We start from the raw sequence: 21,212 nt of genomic DNA, 5'->3' as shown, positions 1-21,212 counted from the left end.
ATTCTTCAGACAAAACCCCCTCAAACCAACTTCATTCTAGTTCAAAGACTGAAAATTTTTCAATGCATATTCTACAATGTGGAATTTAATTAATGATTATACTTTTTAAAGAGCCAAGAAAAAGAGTGGGGACAATCAGACTCCAGGATGATTTCTAATCATACTGTAAGCCCACCGTTGGTTGCATATGCAGAAGATGGAGTGAAAAACAAATAAAAAAATAAATCTTGTAAAGATTTTTTTTTTCAAAATGCAAGGTTATTGCAGGATTTAAAAGCACTCTGGTATTTTTTAATAATGAAGATCAGCTTTAATAGTTTAAAAAATGGGACTTCCTGGAGTATGCCTACTCCAGTTAAGACAGCAAAAGGAATTTGGCTAAAACTGAGCTACCTGCAAATTAATTGTGAACTCCCAAATTTCCCTGTGGATCCAAATTTAACTTTCCAGATCTCCTCTGGAAGATTCAAAAGAGAAAAAGTTTTTGTTGCTTCTACTGAAACATGCCTGAGAAGCTCCTAAATTGCCTCCCACAGCACAGCTTGGATGCCAGAGCACAGCCAGCCTGGCTTAGAGCTCTGCTGGGTGGGATAAGCAGGCCCTGATGAGGGAAAAATGTATGGAATGAAGTTGCAACATTTTTTGCTTTTTTCAATCAAGGCGAGATGCCTGTGAATGCTGGGCAAATCCTGAAATGCCAAAAATCCTCCAGCTTCCCCAAACATCTACTTTATTAACACACACTTCTACAGACACACTTCAGAGCTTAATGCCTCGCTTCTAATGCTGATTTTGAGCAGCTCAAAATTAGTTTTGCTGCTAATTTATAATTCATCTTCCTCACAGAACTAATGGATAGGTTATTTAATTTTGTGTATTTTACTGTTGCTTGTGCTGGAAAATTAGGGGGTTTTTTTAAGTGTCCCTTCCAGCAGAGAGATGACAGAGCTGGACAGAGCACCTGGGCAGCACCCAGCCCTGCCCAGCCAGCTGTTTCAGGCAGCACTGTCCTGAGCTGTGCTGCTCTGCAGGCTTTTAAGTTCAGATATTTCAGCGTGGCTAAAATCAATGTACGAAAGCTTACACCACTGAAAGCTTCAAAAATATTTTCTTAAAACACTGAGCTGCAGCACACCCTTGAAAGGCAGTGTTTTCTGCTGCCACAGGCACAGGCTCAGCTCTGTGCTGCAGCATCCACAGCAGCTTCCTCAGGAATGAGTCACTGCAGGAGCTGATGGCACGGTGGTCACAGCACCGGATTTCTGTGCAGTTCCCTCTAGACCTGGGCTCTACACACTCTGGTCCATGGCAAAGGGAAGGGCAATTCTGTGAGCAGCAGCCAGGGCAGCCTCATCAGTGAAAGTTATGCCTCAATCTATATGATAGAAAGTTTTTCCCTTAAAATGGAGGGAACTTGATGTAATTCTTAAAATGGCACATGAAGAGGTTCATCTCTATTTAAACATTTAAAAATGAGGGGAAATGGTGATTCTGCCTCAATTCAAACCTTAGAAGTTCATTGCAGAAGGGTCTACAATAGGAAGAGGATGGAAAACTCTGAACCTGAAGCTGCTGGTTTGATTTTCCAAGCAGCCTTTCACTAGCCCAGAGAGGCAGGGCTTTGGTGCAGCCTGCCAAGCACACGGGTCTGAAGAGCCACCACTATGTGTGCCAAGGACATCTGTATGTGACACTTGCTCTGAGGCACAGCAACCCCTGAAGGGACACCGAGAGCTGCAGGGGCTGGGAGCACCTCACAGGGCACTGGAGACAAAGCCCAGAGGGCAGCTCAGTGCCAAAATCCTGTGTCACCTGTTCCCAACAGGAATCCCCCTGCCCCACCAGCTGGAAAAACGCCCTGTGGGCCATCCCTGCTTTGGGGATGTGAGGGTGTAGTGCTTTTCAGGGAAAACCTAAGAGCCAAGCAAAGCTGCAGCTTAGGTATTGATAGCTGAAATAGAGAAAAATCTATGGATTGTGGTCAGTGAGTGCAACATTAGTAGAAGATTCCAAATTCCAGACTGGGAGGATGAGATGCTGCGCAAGGCAATGACCACTGAGCAGTGGAGGAGCAAACACCATGAAGACCCCAAACCTTCTTAATAGTCTCAATTATTACTGTTATAGGCATAACTGCCCAGAAATTTCAGTGTTCATAGTCCCTCTTTGGAGGCACCCAGCTCAAGCTGTGGTGCTTCCCTAAAGGAATCCATCCTTCAGGGTATGTGGAAACCTCATGTGGAACCTCATCCCCCACCCTGTTATGGGCAATTACTTCTGTACAGGTTTGTAAGGTGTTTATTATTTCTAGGGACAAAGGATGAGGGAGAGGAGGAATATGGAGAAGGAAAAAAGATTCAAATACCTTGGGAAAATGCTACTTGTCTTTGTGAGTGAAAGACCAAAGAAAAGGTGGCAGAGTGCCATAGATTTTTTTATGCTTTGTTTTTAAAACAGTCACATACCAAAGGCTCCAAAATACAACCGGTTTAAATGCAAAACTGTGGCTTTTATTTCCAAACATACAATAAATAGGTCCACCACAACTAGCCTCTAACTTCATTTTACATGGAAGGATTTTAAAATTAATTTGTGCATATTTAAAAATTAAACTTCCCTTTGCACATAATTCCAAACATAACCGAACTGCATTACACACCAGCTCATGGTCTTGGCACTGTGACACAAGCAACCAATTAGAAACAGAGCTCTGTAGCCAGGACTTGTACAAAAATTGCATTTTGAATTGTTGATAAAAGATCTACCAACAATTAAATCTTTTGCTGCAGTATACAAAAAACTTTAGTACATAAATGTTGAAAAGCAAGTTGTCTTCTCTTCCGTTTCTGTAGAGACTGCAAGGTAAGTGGATTTATTAAGTGTTCACTATTTGCTATATGATACAATTTTCATACCAAAATATCTTTACTGCATAGTAACATTCCATATTTTCAAATGCAAAAAGAGATTAGATGCAGTCTTTTTATTTTATCCCTCATCACTGAATTTAAAGACATTTTTAACCGCATCTCTGTTTCATCACAGTGCAGAAGGCCCTTAATATTTCAAGGATTTATTCAGTCATATTTTTAATACAAAAGTAGAGGCTGAGGAAAAGCCAGAGTAGTCTATACACAATGCACAATCTGTGTACATTCTGAAGCTGTACCTCTTCAAGAACTAGTTATACACTCTTCAAACAAATCCCTTTATCCAGCAATTCAAAATGCTTTAGATCAGAAGTTTTATATTAGAATCAATACAATATATGCATATAAATACATTTATACCCTTCAGCTGCTAAACAACCCAGATGGTTGCAAGGATGTGACTGGAAATGGTTCTCCATTGGCCTGGGATACCAAATTATGTCGGCAGCTAACTGTTAACCAAGAGAGTCACAGTAAAAAATGGAGATCTCTGCACAAAGTAGGTGTGCCACAGCATCAGTTAAGACTAGAAATACCAGGTGACACCCTGGCCCCTTCAACAGGGCCAGGATTTCAACTTCTGTGAGATGCAACACACAGGCAACATTTTTCCCCTCTGCTGACACTCCGTTCATAAAAAGGCTCAGCAGAACAACAAAACCCCAAAAAATACAACAAACCAAAGCAAAGGTTTTACGACTGCAAGTTTCCAAGACAGGTGCTGCAGCTTTCAAGAACAAAGTAAAAGTTTTATAATTAAAAAAAGAAGGAAAAATAAAAACAAAATCCAAACCAAAAAGCAATGTGCAAGTGTGAAACTCAGAAGACGACAGAAGGGATCGATCTAGACCTCGGTTCAGGCTGAAACACAGAACCCACACTGCCTGATGGAAAACCAGTGCAAATCTCACCTCCAGATGAGCAGGGTGTTTGTGTATCTGCATAAAAACACCCCTGCCCCACCCAGCACAGGGTGATGTGTTCTCAGTGCTCTCAGCTTGGCTTCTCAAAGGATGCAGAAATGTTGGCTGAGTATCCTCCAAAGGTGCTAGAGGCTTTAAGTTTGAAGCGTTTCTTCCCACAATGCCAGGTATAAAAATGTGTATCTCTTTAAATAATATTGCACATAAAAATCATCTTAAAATCTGTAGTGAAAGCAGGGTTGAAGGACAGTGTTTTCCAAAAGAGAATAAAAAGCTACCTGTACATAGTAAATTTTAATTTAAAGAACGCCAAGATTATTCAAAATCTAAGCACATAATACTGACAGAAAAATGTTAAATTGCACAATCTACATATAAATTAATTTGTAAATACTTAGAAGTTTTTAAACATTGAATATCCTTGATTTCACAAATCAGCTAGGTCACTGTCAAAGGATCAACTTAATGAGTTAGAAGTACTTTCCCCCAGAAAGAAACAGAAACAAAAAGATTTGCAGTCTCAGATGAAGCACTGGAAAGAGTTAAAGCATTTCAGCTCAGAGGTAGTGCTAAACACATCCAACTAGAAGTCCATTATATTTGAACTATGATGAAATAACGTAGTAAAATGTAGAAAGACTATAAAATTTACAAAAATAAATAGTTCTGAATGCTTTAGAAAATGCAAGAGACTTTGTTGGTAAGTGTCTTGATCTGCTTTTCTGACCAAAAGAAAGCAAAGCGTGTCTCATTTTTAAAATATACCCATCTCTAAGAACATGTCTGCAATCCACACAATCTAACTCTGCAACTTGACAGATGCCAGCTTGGCATAGACTCTGATATTAAAAATAAAGTGGAGGCTTTGTAAAAGATCACCTCATATGAAATTTGCTTTGCATGTAAATTCTTCTGTCAAATTAAAAATTGCACATAAAAAAGTTTATTGAAAGAGGCATGAGGGGTGATGAGGGTATGTGCCCATTGTTCCACATACACCCTGGAAGGAAAATGATGATTGCACAGTTCTGATAAATAATTTTTCTTTTTTAAAATCTGCCACTTTTTTGGTTTGTAAGTTTTGGAATTATTTAGAAAATTCTACTATGGACAAATTATTATTTAGTTTGCTTTTACAAGAATTCTTTACAACTATTCCAGTGGCTTTTATCCTGAAACCAAATCCAAGTGGCAGTCTAAAAGTATCTTTGGGTAAAACAAGTATCAGGATCCAACCAGAATTTCCATGATGTGGTCCAACTCACTCAGATCTGTTCTGCATATCTGAATGTTGTTTGCTGAAGAAGAATTACAAGATGGGAAGGTTTTCAATGGTTCTTCTGTAGCAAGAGATGGTGATCTGGGTGGCATCAGGGGAGGGCAGCAAAAGTCTGAATCATACATTGAAGTGTCAATATCTTCAAAAATGTCATCTATTGCCAAATCCTTCAAGTAACTGGTTGAATTTGAAATCTCAAAGGAACCAAACACACATTCAGCTCCCTTCAAATCCTGCCTGTCATCTTCTAGTTTCAGACCAGTATTTTCTGGGAACTTTGGCTGGTCATCTCCAGTAGGAACCAGACAAGTAGGTGGGCTGATATCTTCTACAAAGTCTAAATCCTTCAGAATAGATGAGATAGCAGATGACATGTCATCATCTGAAACGATCAGCAGGCTGCTCTCAATCGGATCCTCCCCAGAGCGCAGCTCACAGCAGTGGGGCTCCTGCTGACCAACACCTGAAGGCAGCTGAAGGGAAATGCCAGGTGCCTCCATCCCTGGGTAGCTGTGAGAAGCAGCAGCAGCAATGCCAGGGCAGATGTTCACTGGCTGCTGGCTGCTCTCTTGCCTCATCTCCTCCTGGATCTGGCGCACGGTGTTGGCGATGAGCACGGAGCGGTGCAGGTTGGGCTCCACCAGCATTTTGTACGTCTGTAACTTGGTGAGGCACATGTTGAGCACCAGCTGCCTCTTGAGGGGGTAGGACAGACCTCGGCTGGAGTCAAAGGCACTCGAGAGACCAGCCATGCTCTCCTCATAGTCACTCAGCTTGCGCTTTAGGCCTCTCCCCAACATGAACCTGCAAGACAAGAATCCTGAATTAACCTTGGGCAGGCTCAACAGACAATTCTGAAAACCCTCTAGTGTACAATGTATTGGTTAGCTTAGACTTTTTATGTCACAGAACATCAAGAGGTAATAGTACTTCCATTGAAAAGATGCACTTTCCAGCTATATAGTTTCATAGCAAGTTTTTCCTAAGCAGAAAACATGGAAGAAATATACTAACTCTTTTTTTATAAAGCTATATACTTCTAAGTATATCTGACTGTCCACATGAAATAAAATAGGTGCTTGTATTAAGGATCAAACTACAGACTATTTCATCATTTCCACTTTAACATTCATTCTTGGGTACAGCAGGTAAGATTTCAAGCTAGTTTTCAACACCCATTTTGATCTCATTAAAGCATTCTAATGTCTTGCTCAGTGACTCTGAGAACATACATAGAATTCTATGTAGGGCTGATTCTTCTCTTTTTTTCTTTGGTGACCCAAAATTGTTTTACAGCAAGACCAACAGCAGGGCCTCCCATGGGATCCTTATATCCATTCCACATCTTGGTAGTTTGGTTAAATGTGGGAGGAAATCTGGCTGGGCCACTGAGCTCACAGAGAGACAATGGGTTCACAACCTGCCACTGACTTCACACTAAGAACATCAGGCAGGAAGCTATCAAACAGCATTTTATAAGTGACCAATTTTGGGAAGGGAAAAAAATAGAATTTAGTTGCTTTCATTCTGCTTTGTGTGCTCTTGCACTGAAATACAGTAGGTGTAGAACAATGTGGTACAAAAACCTGTACACACAGTTCTAAAATATAAGTGAGCTAAACAAATACCTGCTTGGGTTTTTTGCAATCCCAAGTCTAAAGAGTTTTATTAGGGACAACAAGCCCTATGCAATCACTCATATAAACACAAAAAAGGAGTGTACTCTGCACAGAAAACACTGGTAAAATCTTAGTTACACACATCCTAAAGTGTCCATGAACACAGACACCTTGTTCCCAAACTATTAAAAAAAATTAAGCAATCACAAATTAGACAGCAGTGGCAGATTAAGGGCAGATCCTTCGTGCACAATGATCCAGACCCTGCACGCTGCTGAGGCCTCCCAACTTCCTTTTCATGTGAGCACTGGATGCTGCCAGCAATAGCTCAGCTGATGGCTGCAGCTGCCAGCTGCTCGCCTGTTGCTAGACTTTTGGGGACAAGGAGAAGGCAGCAAGAGAAAGAAAGCCTCTTTTACTTTCAGGATTTCTCCAGATTTGCAGGGCTCCATGGCTATGTCCATCTGCCCAGACAAGGCTTTGGAGAACTCTGCTCCTCTGGAGGAACAGAAAGCAAGAAAGCACTGCATCCTCTTCAGCAAGACACATGAGAGAAAACAGCTGCTACAGGATTTTAGGTGTCAGACTTCTCAATAGTAGACACTTTTTGTTCTTTTAAGGACATATCTGGATAAAATTCAACTTGTCCTAGGACTGCCTTTTTACTTAGCAGGGAGTAGTCTGGTCTATCTTCAGTTCATTAACACAGTCACTCTTGAAACAGCAACAACCTTTAATTACTTGTAATCTTACCACTTCTGCAACTTTTAAACTACGGAACTCTGTTTTTCTCCAGAGTTTTCTGCTTAAGTGCCACAGCACGAGCTGAATCTCTTTAAAAACCAGAAGGTGTCTGGAAGTGGTGTACCTGCTCACCCGGGTCATCATCCCACACTGATCATGTATCACTCTCCCACTCCAGCACCCCATTAAGAGCAAACACACCCAGCCAGTACTGAGCACTCCATTACAACAAAATCAGGACAAATATGGATACAAAGTTCAGGCACAAAATATAAAAGCATTCTGGAGAGGCAGTGTGTGTGTCAAGGATCCTCAAACTATTCACAATAATGTCAGTAACTGCTAATTTTTGACACAATCTATGGAAAATCACATTTATGTGGGACAAATAGACTGCAGCTGAATATACCAACTGTTGTAGTGGAAACAATTTATGCAAATCATAAACTCACAATAAAATTGTGAGCTCTCTATTTCAAGTAGCATTTAAATGTTGTGTACTACCATTACCTCACAGCATCACTGTAAGAACAAAAATTATGCATCAGAACAGCTCTTTCCTCACTGAGCACCATCACTCCCATACACTGCACACTAGTGGGGTTTGTTTGCTTTTCTCTCAATTAATTGAACAGACCAAAATTTACACCCATAAGGGAATGAAGATATGACCACACAGGAAACAGCAATTCTGACATATCACACGTTCAGAATGCTTGGTTTTGATAATTTACTGCTTTTAATATATTTTTAAAAATACACATTTATACTTTGTTAGACACACAGGACGTACTATTCTTATCTCTTTGAATTATAAAAATTATGTTAATTCCTAACATCTCAAAAATGTGCTAGTACTTAAATTCTGTAAGCAAGCTTCAAGAGCAAGCAGACTATGACAGGCAAGGATGTATAATTTCACAGAAACAACTTAATATGACATGTTTTACTTTTCAATTCAAACAGTAGTCTTGTTAGACTAAATACTTCATGCTCATATAGGCAGACACCCCTCTTTTCATTCCTCAAATTTCCTTCATAAAATTTGTCCCAGAGCATTTTACAAACATGTAACAATGCTTGAGCATGACAGCACTTGACTATGAAAATGAAGTGCAAGAAACACTATTTGCTCCAACTTCAAAATGTTTCTACTTAACATACTCTCCACTCCCAAGATGTGTTTTTAAAATAAACAAACATAGTACTACCTTACATTTTAGAAATTCTGTCTAACATTGATTTATTTCCTAACAGGAAGGATCCCCTACTCTCCCACAAGGAGCTAGATGACTTCAGAGGTTACACAAAAATTTGTAAAAGGCTAATAAAAACCAGAGTACCATTGGTACAGTACAGTGGATTTAAAAATGACTAGTGTCATGGTTGCTACAGGAGACATTAAATTTCAGTTCTTGTCAAACAGACTCAGCTGCTGACCTACAAAAGACACAAAGCCCCTTTGTTAGGAGCTAATCTACATTTTATCAGGCCTTTTGCTTTACTTTCTAACACAAGAATTTCTGATGGGATCAGATCTTTAACACACTACTGTGTATTTCCTAAGTACCTTGTTCTGCTGTAGCACTGCCATTGACACCTCATCCCAAACCCAAAATTCACAGTCAGATGCTCTCTTTCACAGCATTACTTTGCAGCAGAAGATGCTGATGGCATTATTTAATTATGCAATGCTTAGCCCACTTCAATTTTTGGTAGTAAGGCAAAGGAGCAGCCGTGCACACACAAACCCCAGCTGCCTGCTCAGAGGAGGAGCAGTGTCAGCCCTTCCATCAGCTCAGAGCAGCACAATCTGGGCACGCTGAAGCACAGGCTCCAAAAACTGCACTCTCCTCACTCCAGCCTGATTCCAGGAACCAACTCGCATCTCAAAAAAATTGGGTCAACTAACAGGATTTTGGGATGTGCCAATCTGATAACTCTGTGATTTGTAAGTAAATAAACGAAATAAAAATGAAAAGTTTATGCCAACTTCAAATGTAAGGTCTTCACATAGCTGTTCAATTATAAAAGCAGCAAACTTAAGTCACCCTTTTCTTGAACTTGAAAAAGTTCCACAACAAAAATTTTTTTTTCTGTTCAGATGATCTATTTTAAAATCTTTTGTCATGAAAAACACAGAAACAATGAGGAGCAACACATCTCAACTTTTTTCCTGGCATCTTCTCATCCTCTCCCATTACAGCAATGCAAACTGAGCCACAGGCTGCTTATGGCAGAATGCTTTTTTAATGAAAATAATTTTTCAGATATAGAGAAAAGGAAGCAAAGTGAACTCAGTATTTGGGAGTACCAAACTCTCTATTCACATCACTGAACTACAATGGAGTCTACACAGAAATTCTGCCCTGACAGCATGTTCCTCAGTTCCTTCCAGTCCTCCATGGAGGACATTTCATTGCAACTCCTCCCTGCTAAGATGGGAAGAAGCATCCAAGCACTGTAACCCTACACCATACCAGGGTTTGAAAAAACTTGGGAGGGAAGAAGCACGTCCCTGGTTGGCAAATCCACACAATACCAAACAAACAGGCCTGGTCAGGGCGCAGCTACTCAGAAGAAACATTCCAGGCTACCGAGAAAAATTCACATTGCAACGTGTTGTGGACAATACAGGGCCCGTGCCACCATTTCAGCTCCATCTGTCACACGGCCTGACAGTGCAGCTGCCACTGACACATGGCTGGGAAGTACAGCTGGGAACACTCTCAAGGAATAATGCAACATGTGAAAACCCTCAATTACTTCTATCTGGGCAAACTACTACTTAAAAACTTTTTTGGAATACGAGCGAGAACTAAAGAGAAAAGTTAAACAATGTTTAGAAGTCAGGACCTCGCAGAGCTTTAATTTTCAGTAGGGAAGAGCTTAAAAATAATGAGTGCATGAAACATGACTGCCACGGTTAGTATTGTATGAACACAAACTTCTCATGCACTGTATTAAACAGTTATTTATTTACCACTAAATATGTTTAAATAGCAAGATCATCAATAAAGTACCTGGCATTTCCTATCCAGGTAAAGATAACTGAATTCATAGTGGTACCTTTTGGCTTTTCTTTTTAGAGTATTATTAACTTCAAACTTGCTTGATCCTTTCTGTACAGCCACAGTGGTGTATTTTTCAGCCCAAGACAGCCTCAAAGGGAAATACTGCTTTTTCTTACAGGACAAAAATACCAGCTTTGCAGGTGTGCAAGCACCTCATGAGTGAAAGCTGCCTGTCCAGTTTGCAGTAATGCAACTTAGGTATTAAAATCAAATCCTTGCTATTGTAATTTGGGCAATTCCCTTTCAAAGTCTCCTTTGTCTCGTAACTATAGAAACCATGTAAGAGTAAAGACAGACAGACTCTCTGGGCTGTAGATTTGTGTTAGTGACTGACCAAGGCTGGCTGATAACCTGGTGTTCTGCCCTCCCCTCTCTTCATGGACACATCTCACAAGCACACATCCATCTGCAGAAGTGCAAAGGAAAACAAACACCCCAGCAGCTACGGCTGCTCCCCAGAATTATTTGATGTATGCTGTACACTGTTTTTAAAGATAATCCTTCCCCTACCTGACACACATTTTTAGGCAACACAACTTCACAAGCAGTTTTAATTAAGTGCTGGACTGGCTATTGATATTTCACATAGAAGAAAGTGCACAAGGAAATGGAAAGGCTGAAGGTGCAGTTAACAGACACAGCACAAATCCCTTCCTCCCATCCAGGCTTAGTGCTGATCACTTGGACATGCCTTACATAACAGTGTAAGCTGTCAGAGCACACAGAACATCTCTGATCTAGGGTCCCCAGCAAGTGCTGGAGATCCCCACACTACATCTTGCCTGTTACCCTGAGCAAGTGAGGGAACGACTAAATACCTTAGGAAACACTAAATGAAAAAAGTTTAGACCTGAAGATACTTCCAAACATTCAGAAGTGTGTTTAAGTCCATTGCCTCCCCATCCCCCTCAGCCCTGGCCCAGTTTAGCCAAGATGAGTAACTGCTGGAGAAGGCACAAGTGACTAAAAGTGTGCACACAGGGAGGAGGGCAGTCCTGCCAGCTCACTCCCATACCTAAACTCCTATGCAACAACTTCACAGGAGTCAGAAATTACCAGAAAATGGCTGCTCAAAGAAAGAAGACTTAATGTCAACTTTTTGGTCAACAAATCCTGACCTGTAACACACCCACAGTCTGGTACAAAGCAAGTGGAACACAGAACCAAGATATGCTACTGTTCAGACTCAAGAAACCCCAACAAAAACAACAAACAAACCCAAAAACAAACACACACACAACAACTCTGCAAACAAAACAGAAGAAACCCCACACCTAAGGATTTCCCCACATTCTGAAAGTCAGACTAGCCTGAATAGCATTCATTAGGTACAGGAAAGGAATGAGAGGAAGACTGGGTTTAGTACAGAACTATTCTGGAATTAATAATGTTCCCACTGTCATTGACTATGTGTGGAAGTAGAAAATAAACCTGTATCATACACAAATATTTTAGGAGCTGAAATGATGTTTAGGAAGCACTTGGAAAGAAGTTTTACTTTGATTTAAGAGTTATTCTGAAACCCCCCCCAAAACAACCTGTTTATGTTATGTCTACTGGGATCTGGAAAATTCCTGCACTTAAGGACATCTTTCTAAGTTCCTTACTCCCATTTCATTTCACAAAGCACTGATAAGGGCTTTGCTTTACAAACTATGGCAGCTGAGTTTCAGAGCATGCCATTTCACTCTGGAGAAGGAACTCTGTTAGGATCTGTACCTTCCACAGCTAAAGCAAGTGGGTTCCAGTGCTCAGTAGAGAGAAACTTCCACCCATGAAAAACCCCAAACTAAACCACTATCACTCTTGCCTGTCACTTGTGTATCTTGTTCCACATTTATTAATAAATCTCATGTCTATATTTTCAATGGGAGTGTGTTTAGTAAGGTTTTTTCACAGATTCTGGGTGGATTTATTTTTTTTTTTAGTGGAAGAAGGGCCTGGAGTAATTTAAACAAAGAATCAATAGTAGTTGGCAGAAGCTAATACATAATCAAGAGTTACTAAACCTAGAAACACCCATAGTAAAGCTAAACTATAATTAACTGAGAACCTAAGACTCATAAAGGAAACAAGAAGAACCAAACCACCATGGTTCCACCAAAGCATCTCACTGGAGAAGCAAATAATCATTAGAGCTGCAAATGCAATGGCAGACCTCTTCACAGCTTGTTCTAGTCAACTAACAGTGCTCAATCCCACATTTGCTTCCAACAGAGACACTAGATGCATTCCCCTACCTAACACTGACACATGTTTTAGGGTCACAGGGATCTAAAAGATCTACTAATAAAGGAAGTTACAGCTTATTCAATATTAAAAATTGGCATGCCCATACTTTTAACAGAAAAAATTGGACCATTAACAGTGAAAGCAAACAACAAAAGAGCTTTTTTCCTGATAGAGGACTGTGCATCTATTCTTTCTGTGACCAAATCAGAAATCATGAATTTTCATTGAATTTTCTCCTGTAGTACACAACTTTACTTCAGTATCTAAAGTGCCACCTTCTCACAAGACAGAACTGCAACACTCAATTTTAGCAGCTGAACAGTGGATCTTACTGTAAGACTGAAGTCTTAGTTAACCAATTTCCAATACGAATGTGATCTTAAAGTAATATGTTTTATTGAATTGTGATAATTCCCCCTTATCAAGGAAAAAAATAGTAACGGAAATTCAGAACACTCAAACCAAAGTTTTTACCTCATTTTATATTATATATCCCATTTTAAAAAGATATATTTCAGTTTATCATTCTAATCCACAAATAACATCTGCAGCCCATTATCAGAACACATCCTATGCACATGAGATACAATTTCATAAAAACATAGAAGTCGTTACCCTTAGAAAACAGAAAGGATTCCAGGCAGGAAGATTCTGGATTTTGCATAAAGCGTGGTCATCCAAGAGTCTTGAGCTATCCCAGAGGCCAAGCCATCCACTGAGGTAGGATGATGCGACTTAAGAGGAAAAACAAAACAAAATCAGAGTATTTAATTACTATGTGGTGGTTTTTATTTTTTTTTTTTTAACCAGAAGCATTAAGCACACAATTCAATACAACTTTTTAAATTATTTGTGGTAAATTCTAGAAAAGCAGATAAATGTGGGTTAAACCCCCTAAAATTCACAAATACACCAAAATAAGAGGACCTAACTGCTTTACCTGTGAACACATAAAATGCGGAAATTATCTTTTGTAAATGAGTATTGCAGAATGCTGATCCTCTGAGCATTAGGCTTTAGGATAAGGACTTGGCACTGCTACTTCCTAAGGTTATTGAACACCAATTTACAATTGCAATTATCTCAAAAATTACACAATCAGGAGAGAGAATACATTTCACAATTATCCCCTAATGCTTACAGGCTGCAAAACCAGTTAGATTTTTATTTAATTCTCCAACTTTCCTCTTTTTCAGCATACATAAAACCAGTATGAGAAGGCAGTTGAGAAGGTGTCCTATGATTGTGTCTAATGTTCAGTGTGGCACCAGTTCCATCAAACCCCTGATACAGCAACATCTGCAGTATGGCCAGAGACCACATGGATTAAATCATGGATTAGCTCAAGGCATTGGTAACTGGGAAACGTGAAAAGGCTCAAGTGACAGTGAACTATGGGCTAGGCTGGGAAATGTGGAGGGAATCGCACGATCCATGCTCTTGGGGTCTCACCTCCACCTGGAGAACCCAACAGTTATGAATTGCAAGGATGAAAGCCCTTGCAGGGGCTAAGAGCCTGCAGGCAGGACTGGATGTGACGTGCCAGTTTGTGCACATCACACACGCAGACACCTGACCCAGCTACGGCAAACCCACAAATGCACCGCAGGAGCAAGGATCAGCACTGGCTGCACAAACACAGCCCCTCACGAGCAAAAACCCAGGGTTCACACATTATTGCACAAATCTTAAAATAATACATAGTGAAAGGCAGTCTTACATTCAGACAGACGGGCAAGTAAACGCCTACAGTTCATCTTACATAGCAACTCATAGCCTGATGCTAGCAAAGGGCTCCTCCGCTTACAGAACCTCGGAACTGTAAAAATGCAGTAAAACAGCAGTAAAATGCCCGTGACCTCAGCAAGCCAAATCTAACCCACAGCAACAAACACATTAACATCTCCCTCCTCCTCCTAGAAGCTGATTTATTTCCCAGTATAATGATATCCATGCTATCTGTAAATAATTAGAAAATAAAAAAAGCCCCAAATAAAGAGACAAATGAAGATTCATAACCTATTTGCTCTGAAACAGCAGGACTTCAGGTGGTCACTATTGAGGTTCATTAAAGAGTACTTGTTAGGTCACAGGGAGAGGTGTGCAGTCACTGCATTTTCTATACACTGAATATAAAAACACACGTTTTAGAGTTTTAGGATTCTTTAATGCTAAAACAACTTCACAAAGCTAACAAGCATAGTAAAACGTTGAAAAATTTTAGATTTCAGCACCTTAGTTGAAAAACCCCAAACCCAACAGAATTAGAAGCACTGGATGAAAAAAAATAGTACTGTTACTTGTGGTTTAGAAGTCCAATATTTTGCTAGACGGAGATGAAGTCAAGAAGTTTTCAAATTTAATTTCTTTATTAGACACCTCAAAGGATTCCTGCAGAAGAAACTGTGGAGGTTTTGACTTTTGCCCTGTATGATTTCTGAGCATACTGGGTTAAGTGTCAGGAAGAAGTACAAAAGTAAGGTTATTAGGTGTAATTTTTACAATCTGTTAGGAAAAAAAAAAGCAACTATAGAAGACACAGTAGCTGCAAATCACTATGAATTATATCTCTAGTGGATTACTTTCTGTCTTCCTTTCCTAGTACGTGTTTAGGGGTCACTTTAGAATTTTGAAATTACAGCATCATTTAAATGTTAATGGCATTTCCCACATTGCAGTTAACTGCCCGAGCTATGGAATTTTAGCCACATCAAAAATAAAGTGGAAAACTACTGCATAAGGCTCCCACCTATGCTTTTAGAAACGAGCATTCCAACACAGTTCGAAAAATTCCAGGCCTAACTAGGGCAGAAATTATTAACTGCACCTATTTGCGAGCTTAATCTGCAATATGCATAGAGACCAATCTTTATGCTCCTCCAGTCCCATCCACCTGCTCGTAGCCCAGAATAACACACGTTTATTAAGCCCAGCAAAACCTGCTTTTAAAAACGCAACTGCAGCTTATACATAAGTCTCAAGTACCGAGCGGCAGCGATGAGGAGAGCCAGGATGGAGCGGCCGGGATTCAGGGAGAGCCCTTTCGTGCCGCCCTCCCGCAGCCGCTCCCGCGGCTCCTGCCACCATTTGGCCTTTGTGGAAGGCGCGTCGGTGCTTCCTGCGGCCGTCCCGCCCCCGCCGCGGCCGTGGGCAGCGGTAACCAGAGACAACCTTGGGCTTCCCGAGCTGCGAAAAGTTACACTCCTCCCCCTTCCTCCCTCCGCCCGGCTCGCTCAGACCCCAGCCGGGCTAATTATAACTGCGCGAACAACTTCCACCGCCGGCCGCGCTCCGGCCGCTCCGCCCGCGCCCAGCCCGGCTCCCCGGGGCCGCCGCACCCGCACCCCGGCGCCGCTCTGCCCCTGGCCCCAGCCCGGCTCGCCGGGGCCGCCGTCTGTCCACCCCGCACCGCCCCGGGGCCCGCCGTCCGCTCCACCTGTCCCCGCTGTCCCCTCCTCTCCCACCGCACCGCCGGCTGCCCCTCCGCCCCTCAACGGCAGGGCCCCCCCGCCCCGTCGGGGCTCCCGCCGCCCCCGCCTCGGCCGCCCGCCGTGCCCCGCCGTCACCCCGCGACCGCCGCCACCCTCCCCCTGCCCGCGGCTGCCAGCCCCGCGCCCTCCCGCCGCCTCCCGCCCGGCGCCCCACCTGGGAGCAGAGGAAGCCCCGTTCGTTCGCGGCCGGCCGCGCTCCCTCCCTTCGGCGGGGCTGGGACTCGGGCCGGGAGGAGGCGGAGGCAGCGCCACCCCCGCCGGGCCCCGGCAGCCTCCGCTCCGCCCTTCCCTCCGCCCGCGGCTCCCGCGGGGGGGCGCTGCGTGCGCCGCGCGCGCCAGCTGCCCGCCCTCCCATTGGCCGGCGGCCCTTTCAACCTGCCCGGCAACCATTTTCTGACTGGCCGGCGAGCCGGGAGGGCGGGGCTACGGCTGGTCCCGCCGCACCGCCCAATGAGCGAGCCGGGAGAGCCGGGGGGCGGGGCCGCTAGGCGGGCTCAGCCAATGGGGGCGCGGGCGCCGCCGAGTCCCGCGTTCCCGGCGCGGCGCTCCGGGGGCGGCCCCGCCCGTGCTGCCGGGGATGGCGGAGCGGCCGCGCCGGGCTCGGCTCCGCTCCGCACGGCGCTGCTCCGCCCGCCGCTGCTGCCGTGAAACCACCGCGGAGCCACCGGCCAGCTCGCACCCAACCCCACAACCACCCCTGCTCCTGCCCCCCCCTTTTTTTTTGTATAAACTCGCAGTCCGTCTGTGACCAAAACTACCAAATTTCAGTAAAAGGCACGCCTAGGGCCTCTACAGAGCGGCGTTCCTACAACGCCCCGGTGCCAGGCCTGTTGGGACACCAGGCGCACACGTCTCCGACCAGCCCTAGAGCTACGTCAAACATTGCACAATTCTCCCATGAATATTCACTTGATTTTTTTTTTCTTCAAAGACGTGGTGGTTTTAGCCGTGCTCGAACCTCATATTTGCTTTTCACGGGCATTTGCGTAATCAAGTTACATTGGCACGAGTGTTTGTACAAACCAGATTTCAAAATCTGACATTGAAGTATTTGTAAAGATCGATTTTGATCCTTTGTCGAACCCTGCCATGGGTTGGTTACCTGATGTATCCCCTAAAAGCTGCTTGATCTAAACCCATCTCTGGAAGAGCCAATCTCTAGGACATTAAAACCAAACAAAACTCAAGGACATTTGCACAGACGGGTTCCTACATAGACAGCAAGTACAGACCAAGCTCATGCACAAGCTTCCATGTCGGTCTCATAAATACTACAGAAACATTTTCAGTTTTCTGGTGGAGATACACCACAACTTCGAGGAAAGATCAGCTGGTTTTTGTGATAATTCAGCAAAGGAGATTTTTTCTTTTAAACCCTCAGGTCCAACAGATTTTAACTCTTGTGTCTCCTCATGGGCACTTGGGGTAGGAGTGTGCAATGGGGGCGAAGGGCAGAGGGACAGAAAGCCAAGGTGACCCCTGTGGGTGAGGTGTCCCTCGCTGAGGACAGGGACATCGTCTCTCCAGGCCACCTCTCTCCTGCAGCATGGTGTCCCCAGTTCCCCAGCCACAGCTGTGCTCTGACCTCACTGCTGGAGGTCATGGAGCACAGAAGGGCAGCGAGCACTGCCATGAGAAGCACTAATGAATCCTTTTTGACACGCTGCCGGAGCTGAGGAGTGACACCCCGACCCCCATGGTCCATCTGCTGCAGTGTCAGCACTGAGGGGGAGGAGTGGACCAAACACCTCCCCAAGATCCCTTCCTTCCCACCACACACGGTGGCTTAAGTGGAGGAGTAACTCTGAGATGTTCAGGATTCTTGTGTCTGCTGAAGTCAACCAGGGACAGCCAGGAGTGTTGCACCAGGACCAACCCCTGCCATCTGCTGGGGATTATCTCCAAGGAATTGACACAGGACAGGCATACAAAGGTAGCTGGTGCAGAAGGGATGGTTCTGGAATCATTATGTCTAATACAGAATATAAAGGGGTAGTTTAACTAGCAGTACCACCAAAGTGTCCCCATAGCTTGAGTCAAGATTAGGCTTTGCAGACTTGATCCCTGTTGGCCAAAAGTCTATGACCTCTGGGCATCCCTGCAGCACCAGGACAGTCCTGGACAATTCTCCCTCTCCAGCTCAAAGCTTGAGCCTCTGGTACAGCCATTCTCCTCCAGCCCAGCAGACCTTCCAGAAAGACACCAACGCTGGTCACCCTGCTCTCCTCACTCTTGCTTGAGTGATTAACCTGAGGTGGTCAGCTGTTCTGTAAGCAGTTTTTGTTCTGTACAATAGAAAAGGCTGAATGTGCCTTCTAGTGGGTGTTTCTGGAAAGGTCAGTTGTTTCAAGCATGATCTGACAAGAGCTACAGCAAAAAAGAACCTGGAGTTGTTTAAATGCATGCATCGGAACTTTGGATTCATGGCTTAACACCTGAAGAAGTTAATATAAATGACACAAAATATGGTGATTATTTGCAAAGGGTTTGGTCACTTTTTTGCTTGTGTTAGCAGTGGGATTCACATAAAAGAACTGGAACCTCGATCAGCTTGGCAATATTTAATGTCTCGTGCTAGAGGAGCCATGCTTGTCACACACAGTGAAGAATTCAGAGAGCTGTGCTCACATATAAGGTCTTTCTTGACAAAAATCTTCCTTTAAAAAGTGCTTACATTCTCAAATGAGGTCATGTTCTAGGAGTCTAATGCTCTCCCATTTTGAGTTGAACTGAGCTTGAGGCAAACCAAGGGTTGTATATGATTTTTTAAAGCTTTAAACATGGCCTTTCAGTCTGACTGTACTCACTGCAGCAGACCAGGATGCCATTCTCACAAGCAGCATATTTGATTTTGCAGCAAATTTCACATAAACCAGGAAAAAAACACAACCCCCAAACCAATCAGGGTCTCTATATAACTCATCTGAAAGGAATGCTGGGGGTTTGCTACTTCTTCTTACCTTCACACTCGGCATCTATTTAAAAACACAGTTCCATGAACACAAGAACTAACAAAGTCTGCTTTCCTATGGATTTATGCCTGTGATTAATTACTCTGTGTCTAAGGTATGAGCTCTAATTGAAGCTGGTCTCATGCCTGGAAACTTATGTCTCTCCCTTATCTGGATTACTGGCTATCAGTACAGAATGCTGTTTTCTCCTTGTATCTCCACACTTGGAAACATTCTAAAAATGTAGTGACTGTGAGATCTGATGGATTTGGTTGAAATGAATGAGCTGTTCTAGAGCTGAATGGCAGAATGATCCTGTTATGCCACCCTTCCATAGGGAAGTGAGAAAGGCAGAGCACACTGCACCAAACCCTTGTTAGTTTTATCAGCTCTTCTTGGTGTAAAGCCTCTGTGAACAAACTATTCCTACACCTACTTAAGTTTATTAGAAAAAGCTATGACACAAGACGGTTAATACAAAACCTAACAACACCTTACAGAATATTTCTCAAAGTAGGAAATTAGCCATTGATCTCTCTTGTCAAAAGAATCACAATTTACAAGAAAAAGCACTTTCCCCCTATACCTTTTGAACAAAGCAGAGGCAAAAAAGCAAATGACAGTACCAGGCTTCAATTTAAACAATTAACCATTCAACAATTTTGTCTTAAACGTCAGTCAGTTCACTGCACACAAAATAATCCAAACACCCAGTGCTTTCCATATCTAGCCTTTCTCTCAGTAATGATTTCAAACACAGAAAAGTGAATGGGTTTTTTTTCTTCTACATATTAAACTCTTTTGGGTTTTGAGTTTTTTATCAACATACCCACTCTTCACTTTGGAAGTCCTGTTTTGTAAGCTTGCACAACTCCAGGCTGAAGTTACTTTTTCTTGATTTCCTCTCCAAATTTTGTCTGTAAATGAAACATGAAAAATAGTATAAACTGTTTCCTTTGCTGCATTTTACTATTGCAGTACATCCTTGCACTTCCCTCTCCATGGCAAGCTCCATGGGGACTTCCAAATACAGCATACATGGGGATACAATTTTTGTTTAATTCTGGTTTTGCAGGCAGTCTTGTAATCGCATGTGCCTTCAATTACTCTTCCCTAAAAAGATGACACTTGAAATTACTCAAATGTTTCCCTAACAATGCAAAGCAGCCTCTGGCATTAGGTTTTCCTGTTGACATGTTTGTCATGCATGAACATTTACCACAATAATTCTTCAGGTCATAAACCACTCATTTTGGGGGAATGTTGGCTAAGCAAATGAATAATTATTGGGTTTTTTTTTAAGAAAAAGCTGCCATACAAACTTAAGAAAATCATGTCAAATAATGAAATTTTTGTATTTTTCACTATTTTTTTTTCAAAACAAAAAATTTTTTTACAAATATCTAAAATAAGTCTGTCTCCTCACAAATTATTTGATGGGATTTCACCTCTCCATGAAAACTCCTTGGGAAAAAAGTAGGAAAACTTATCTTAGCTGTCAACTTTGCAAGAGACACTAAAAGAAGTTCAGACAATCCTTGCAAAATCTTGTATTTAATAAGCCAGATTGACAAAAATACACATGTTCCCAAGATGTTTATTTCATTTCTTTGAAACTTGGTGGCTTTGTAGTCTTGGTATTAGTCAGAGTGTGAAATAATACTCATTTAAGAACTGATGAGCAAACAAAATTTGTCATCGTCAGCCATGGGGTTTTTTTGCATATGGGACTACATCCTAGGCTTGAGACACAAGCATATTTTCACTTTGAACAAAAGTAATTTTTGAAAGCATTTTTGTCTTATCATGGATGTCAGAAAGCAAATGTCTTGGTTTTTTTTCATTCTAGCTTTTGACAGTTCATTTACCTATAAGGGAACATGGAATAAGCTGCAAGACTGTAAAGCAGTCACACAAATCAATATTCTGAGACACAAAGAAATCCATAATGGTCTGGTAATTACAATAT

General features: G+C 42.5%; 1 protein-coding gene across 6 annotated transcripts; it reads right to left on the bottom strand.

Annotated features, from left to right (window-relative positions):
- Window positions 1-2,488: 2,488 nt before the first annotated feature.
- On the bottom strand, window positions 2,489-16,605 carry LOC139589709 (SERTA domain-containing protein 2-like). 6 transcript variants are annotated; one of them, XM_071426293.1, is made up of 5 exons: window positions 16,447-16,540; window positions 14,821-14,927; window positions 14,522-14,620; window positions 13,417-13,535; window positions 2,489-5,936 (listed from the first exon to the last, which is right to left on the bottom strand). In XM_071426293.1, exon 5 carries the CDS (start codon window positions 5,930-5,932, stop codon window positions 5,078-5,080), a length of 855 nt encoding a protein of 284 aa, XP_071282394.1. In that variant the 5' UTR covers window positions 5,933-5,936; window positions 13,417-13,535; window positions 14,522-14,620; window positions 14,821-14,927; window positions 16,447-16,540; the 3' UTR covers window positions 2,489-5,077. The 6 variants fall into 6 exon arrangements, with proteins under 6 accessions (XP_071282394.1, XP_071282393.1, XP_071282392.1 ...); XM_071426292.1 differs by lacking the exon at window positions 16,447-16,540 and adding an exon at window positions 15,787-16,194; XM_071426291.1 differs by lacking the exon at window positions 14,821-14,927 and having other exon boundaries at window positions 16,447-16,592.
- Between the last annotated feature and the right edge of the window lie 4,607 nt (window positions 16,606-21,212).

The sequence above is a fragment of the Agelaius tricolor genome, unplaced genomic scaffold (genome assembly GCF_023055355.1).
Source record: "Agelaius tricolor isolate 1412-34295 unplaced genomic scaffold, bAgeTri1.0.p SCAF_5, whole genome shotgun sequence".
Taxonomy (NCBI): Eukaryota; Metazoa; Chordata; class Aves; order Passeriformes; family Icteridae; genus Agelaius; species Agelaius tricolor.
This window is presented reverse-complemented; position numbering and strand designations above follow the sequence as displayed.

What these genes read in the sequence shown, in the direction of transcription:
- LOC139589709 (XM_071426288.1), bottom strand. Translation starts at nt 5,932, where the DNA reads ATGTTGGGGAGAGGCCTAAAGCGCAAGCTGAGTGACTATGAGGAGAGC.